At 37.9% G+C, this 6,596-nt stretch overlaps 1 protein-coding gene across 1 annotated transcript; it reads left to right on the top strand.

Moving 5' to 3' along the window:
* LOC102677343 (zinc finger X-chromosomal protein-like) lies at positions 1-1,411 on the top strand. Its single transcript, XM_006617720.2, has 2 exons — positions 1-241; positions 1,030-1,411. Exon 2 carries the CDS (start codon positions 1,057-1,059, stop codon positions 1,333-1,335), a length of 279 nt encoding a protein of 92 aa, XP_006617783.1. The 5' UTR covers positions 1-241; positions 1,030-1,056; the 3' UTR covers positions 1,336-1,411.
* The last annotated feature ends 5,185 nt before the right edge of the window (positions 1,412-6,596 follow it).

Raw genomic sequence — 6,596 nt, 5'->3', positions numbered from 1 at the left:
GTGTCTCCGTTCAAAATTCCGTGCCGAGGAAAAAGTTTTATTGTCCACGGTGTAACAGTGGTTACACCAGACTCTCCGACATGAAAACCCATTGCCATTTCCAGTGCGGTAAAGAGCCCCGTTACCAGTGCCCGTATTGCACCAAGAAGGCGAAATTCTCCTCGAACATGTACGTCCACGTGCGACGCATGCACAAGGACGAGAAGTTGCAGATTATCGACTTGTATAAACAATTGTCCAGNTTATATAAAGGAGAGACCGACTGGTGGAGAAGAAAATTATAGAGAATAAAGAAAAAGAAAAAGGGAAGAAAGGAGGAGATCTCTCGATACGTACATATCCCCCCTTAAAGTTTATTTAGAAACTTCACACATTGTTACCTTTCTAGTTTTCTAAGATTATCGTCATTTAACGTTTTCCAGCAACGAGTGTAATTTCGTTCGAACGATAGGCGGGAAAATATTCTCTTGATATTTGCAAGAAGTGAATTTAAAAAAGAAAAAAAAAAAAAAAAATATTCACGATATTTTAATCCTATTGCGGTTTCAAAATCCAAATGCCGATGAGCCAAAAGTGGTTTTCCAAATGATTTTTCACGATTGTTCGAAAGGGCGAATTATTAGATATCGATCCATCTTGTTCAATTAATTAACATTTGTCATCGATCTACTCTGAATAAAGTGCATTTTGAATCTCTCTTATCCCAACGACTCACGTTATTTTTTTTTTTTTCTCTCTTGGGATTTTTTTCTTTATTTTTCTATTCGTTTTGTTTTCGTTAGCATGGTTGTTGTTTTACGAGTAAAAACCAGCAATGTCTCTTGTTTCTTCTCTGCCGTCTGCTGAATAGAACTTGAAACGTGAACGTGAAAAGATGATTTATCGGGAGAAAAAGTATCTCTTCTCTCTTTTTTGATTTAAAAAAAAAAAAAAAAAAAAACAAACAAGCGACAAAAACGCCTACAACACAAATCTCGGTAATTGAAAACATTGTCAAAATTTTACTGATCGTCGCACTGAATTTTTCCAGGTTTCAAACAATTTGCCACGTCAAGAATGTTATTGAGCGCGGGACACCGTGGCAGGCTTTACAGAAGTTTCATACCGAACAGTACGAGGTATCCTTGCGCCAATTGCACGAGCGTATTCGGCCAGAAACGAAGCCTCCTCACGCACTTGAGATACGAGTGCGGCCAACCGCCTCGCTTCAAATGCCCTTACTGTGATCTGATCTCGAAGAAGACGTCCAACATACAGAAGCATATACGCCGAAAACACGAGGGGAACGCGGTCTACGTTCAGGATATTTATCTACTACCAAATCTGACCGTTTGAACCACGCATTCGTCGTCTCGTTTTATTCACGAACTTCTTCCTTTTTTTTTTCTTTCTTTCTTTCTTTCTTCGAAATTGAACCAAATTTTTCTTTTCTTCTTTTTTCTCTTTGTCTTTTCTCCTCCATGCCATACCGTCAATTTTTATTCACTCGCACATTGTTATCGTGCGACAACAATTTTTTCCCGACATCCGATCGAGATTTTACTTTACTCGTTTAACCCTTTGCGCTCCAATGATGACTACTCAGTTCGATAACTCCAGAAGTGAGTCTCCGCCATTACTTGGATCGATGCGGCAATTCGAACGGCGATAATATTTATTTATACTCGATTTTTTAAAAATATCGCTTCACGAATAGATTCCTAAACTCTTTATAATCTTATAAAGCGTAGAATAATATATTATCGAATGCTTAGATTTTTTTTATCTCAAATTAGATCGCGGATCGAACTATTTATTTTGGGTGTTCAAATCCTAGTTTGACAATCATGGGAATAGAAATATTATTTTCAAAGTTTTTTACTTTTGTAAACTTGGAATACGATAATGAAATTAATTCGAGCGAGGATAAGCTTGATTTTTCGTTATTGAATAACGAAATTATTTCTATTCGTTGAAAAATTGACGAGAGAGAAGGAAAATAGCGATGAAAATAGAGATGTAGTATAAGAAGAATATAGAATGAATGAAAAATACGAATAATAGACAATGAATGTTATTGGGATTGTAAGATTTGCTCTCAATAAAATAAGAAAAGTAAAAGACATCAAACGACATTTTATCGCGATACTTGCCCTGATAAACCAAGGATGCATTTTGCTAATTATTATTAAAATATCGTGCAAAACAACGATATAGATTTTAATATTCAACAAATTTTCTTTCTTTATATGTAAAGATAACATAAAATGTTAGAATATAAAAGTTTTATACATTAACTTATATGTGAAATCATTTTAAGTTAGCTAAGAAATTCACCGAACGGATATCATCTGGAGTTGTTGGTTCGACGAAAAAGGTCTGGAGTGCAAAGGGTTATTTCAGATACTTCTCATCTTCGAACTCTTTATCAGTGGATCAGCAAAAAGGAGAGAAATAGTTTGGAATCGGTTCCAGTGCGGGGTGATTTTCTTGTTAACTCAGATTCAAAAGCGATAGAATAATCCATGACGATAATTTAAATATTTGAACGCGATTTTGTATACGAGACTTGTAACCATCAATCTTCGTTTATCGATATATACGTTATATACACGTATCAAAAATAAAATTATCGTTGTGATTTTTACTGCCTTTGGAATATCATTTATGAGGAAATTACCCTGTATATAGAGAGAGATGTATGAGAGCGAGAGAGAGAGAGAGAGAGAAAGGGATGCGTTGATCCGATCGCGAAGAGATACTTAGTTTCATGGTCAGTGCAATAATTCCAACGTTCGCGTTCTATGCTCACAATGTATCCTCCGTTAACGTGCGTTTCGTCAATAAACAGACTGTTTGATCAATTTGAATAATCTTGTTGCTCGTCCTCGATTTCGCAAACTCCTTTTTTTTTTTATTTTACTCGCGAGAAAACAAATCATCGTTTCAGACATAATTTCAATATGATTCTTCGATTTGTATTGTGCAGATCGATCGAGAGAAGTCCATTGATCGCATTAACTTCATTGCTTTCATCAATCGAATCGATGAATAAGAGCGAAAGAAATAGGATAAAAAATTGAGTATCAAATTTCGTATATACTGCAATCATCGACGAAGATAATCATCGATCTCGAATGAAAAAAAAAAAAACAAATAAACCACAAGATACACATTCGAGATGCTTCGACGAACATGTAAAATCTCTCGTTTAACGTTTCAAGATTTATATATATTTTTTTTCTTTGTTCTTCGACCGATCGAGAAAAATTCGTATGTGGATCACAGCCAAGATAGCAGACTGGCCTACTTCTTGTAATGTTTCCTTTTGTTCGCAGACGAGTTATTCCTGTACAATCCTGTGCTACTGGGCGAACGAAACGCCACCTCGTCGCAGTTTGCTTTGCAACAAGTTCGCAACGTCAAGTTTCCGTGTCCAAAGTGTAGCAGCGTTTTCAATCGGAAGAACAACTTGCAGAAGCATCTTAAGTACGAGTGCGGCCAATTGCCGAGGTTCAAGTGTCCTTATTGCGAATATCGTTCGAAGAAAACGTCCAATGTTCGCACCCACGTCCGCTCCATTCATTTCGGTTGTAACGTTTACGTGATCGATCTCAAATCCGATGCGATTAATTGTTTATGAATTTTATTTTGAAATGTTTTAGATATCGGTATCTATCGATTTAGATGCCGTTTATATTTCGGATTCGAAATTCAAATCTTCTGCATGCTCGTTAACAAAATATTTCTTAATTGTTCAATCGGATTTGTCATTATAAATTGTAACCATAGAAAATTTCCAAACGTATCCACTCGAGATATCCCGATTAGACCCGATCATTTCCGAATTACCTGACATCTACCAACTAAATTACGAACTTTTAGAATCCCGATCTAATCCGACGGATACCGAATTCAACCGAAGTTCCACGCGATAATCTGCACAAACATTAACACTAGAAGAATAAAAGAGAACAAAAGAATGAAAGTAAAAGAGAGAGAGAGAGAGAAAGAGAATGAGAGAATGAGAGAATGAGAGAGATAATGTGTGATTTTCTTGTACAAAACAGACCAATTACTATTCTTTTTTATAAATGGTCGAAATAAAGTTTTCTTTTGTTCAAGAACAAATCGCGTACGCTTAAAAAAGAGAAAGAGAGGGAGGGATTCGAGAACGTTGCGGGTATCGTTTATATCGAAAACGATTGTTAACGTTTGCGCTTTATTTATCAATAACATCCTTTTCCTCGATATTCCATCAATCAATATCGAATGGAACATCCATTGAATGGAACGTGTTCGTTGCTCGAGCGCGGACACTGACGAGTTCCGAACATTTTCTTACAGATCTGGAACATCTGGGCGGCTTCAAGATACCGGGGAGCGCGGTGCCAAGAGGTACGGACTTTCAAGACCGGAACAAAGGCAGGTTCCCTTGTCCAAGGTGTACGAGCATATTCAACCGGAAGAACAATTTGTACTCGCACTTGAAATTCGAGTGCGGCCAGCTACCGAGATTCGGCTGCCCGTATTGCGATTACGCGTCGAAGAAATCGTCGAATATACGCGCGCACGTGCGACGAAAGCATTATGGTTACAACGTGAGCGTGGTCAACGTGTCGCGCGATAAAACGTTTGAGGCGACAATGGAAGACGAGGAGGACAGAAATCTCGGGCAAACCTTTTAAAAAACCGATACTCGTTTGACCTCGTTTCTTTTCAACATGTATTTTTATCATCGTGTCTCTCTCTGTTATCGTGATAGAGTTGATATTGTAAATCAAACGTAAAAAAAAATTGCACGTAAAAAAAAAAAACAAACGCACTCAAAATTGCACATATACGGAGATGCAACACACGCACACTCGGATATAAATATGTAATATTTTCGATGTAATTATTTTCACCTACTATCATACCATACCAAAATCATATCTAAGCCTTTTTTTCGTTGCTCTCCTAATAGATATATATCTATTATATATATATATACATATATATCTATATATTTTCACATCACACTCTGACACGATATGTCTTGTCTGCTCGAAGAAACGGAAAATAATAATAACAACAATAAATTATTAAAAAAAAAAAAGAAAAACTGTGATCATCATCTATAACGTTGCATAATTAACGAGCAACGATCTCTTCATTGTCTTCATCCTTCTTCTCTTCACGGAAGATATCAAGCCTCTCCCGGTGTTAATCGTCGAACACCGCGGTGAGATCGACGGCCGAAGAAGGTTTGACATCGACTGCTACCGAATTATTATTTTCTCCTCTAGTTCCTCTTTTTTTTTTTGTGTTGCGCAGGTATGTTTCCGGAACTACACTGACGGGGACGTCGTGTTCTTGTTTCTGTTCCAGGGGTGAATTATTGCTGGTTCACCGGTGTCGCGAAGCCGTGGCAGAACGTTCTCCATCAACGACCCGGCACGCAACAAGGGCACTCAACGAGGAGCGGCACCGGCGGCACAAGCATCGTTTCGCCATCCGATTCCTCGAGGGTGCTCGACCGGAAATTCCCCTGTCCTAATTGCACCAGCGTGTTCAGTAGGAAGGGCGGGCTCACCTACCATCAAAAATTCGAGTGCGGCCAAAACCCTCGGTTCAATTGCCCGTACTGCAGTTATTGCGCTAGGCACATCTCGAACGCCCGCCGACACGTGCGCAAATGCCATCCGGGAAGAGACGTGTACACGGTGGACCTTTGCCAGTTGCAACAGAACGTCGCTTGAAACTACACTCGCCGAAGATTCGAAAGCTCGCAACCGGAAGAAGGGGGCTTCGATCGGAAGCCGTGGAATATATATTTAAGAGGCGTCGACGCGTGTCCCTTTTCATTCTTGCACTCGCCTCTTATATACACACCAACTTTCGTTCATCGTCGTTTGTCGTCGTTATTTGGAGGAATGGCGGTGCCGATCGAGATTCGTGTAAGACAACAAAAGTTTAGATATTTTTTTAGTTTTTTTTTCACGAGTTCTCGATTTTTACGAATTTAACTAATTAATCATGATGTTGTTGTCGAGAATATATAATTCAGTCAATTTTGTGAATTAAATATGTTGATTTTTTCGATTTATTGTTCTGTATCTAGAAATCGAAGATATTTGGAAAAATTAAGAAAATAGAAAATATTGTAAATAATTCTACGATTATTATTACGAATATGTTGTTAATTTCGCATTCGATTCGATATTGAACACGACGTTCTTTCTTCTTTTTCCAGGAGTTCCAATCACCCACGAGGGAAACGACCGAATGGAAAGAAGAATTTTCAAATGAAAAGACAGTAGGATTGAAATATGTGCGCGAATACGTGATTTATACGCGTAGATGATCGGTTGTATCAGAATTTTCGTTTCCAAGCTCGTATCGAGAAGAATGAATTGTGATTTTAGAGATTCGAGGGATCGATTCGATTCGAATCTGATGAATGGAACATTCAAAGTGAATACGTCGAAAATACCACGATACGATTGAACTGTGCATATTTCCGCAATAGAGAGATAAAAACGTGTATTCCAGAACTACACTTTTACAGCGGGACGTGTTAAACAATTGTATTTGCGATAATGTCGTTCTAGATTTTTTCACAAATATATAAAGCT

Source organism: Apis dorsata, unplaced genomic scaffold, assembly GCF_000469605.1.
Source record: "Apis dorsata unplaced genomic scaffold, Apis dorsata 1.3 scaffold_326, whole genome shotgun sequence".
Classification (NCBI taxonomy): domain Eukaryota; kingdom Metazoa; phylum Arthropoda; class Insecta; order Hymenoptera; family Apidae; genus Apis; species Apis dorsata.
The sequence above is the reverse complement of the archived record's forward strand: the minus strand, read 5'-3'. Positions and strand labels throughout refer to the sequence as shown.

Excerpts from the sequence above, each read along its gene's own strand:
- LOC102677343 (XM_006617720.2), top strand. The coding sequence starts at position 1,057 with ATGTTATTGAGCGCGGGACACCGTGGCAGGCTTTACAGAAGTTTCATA.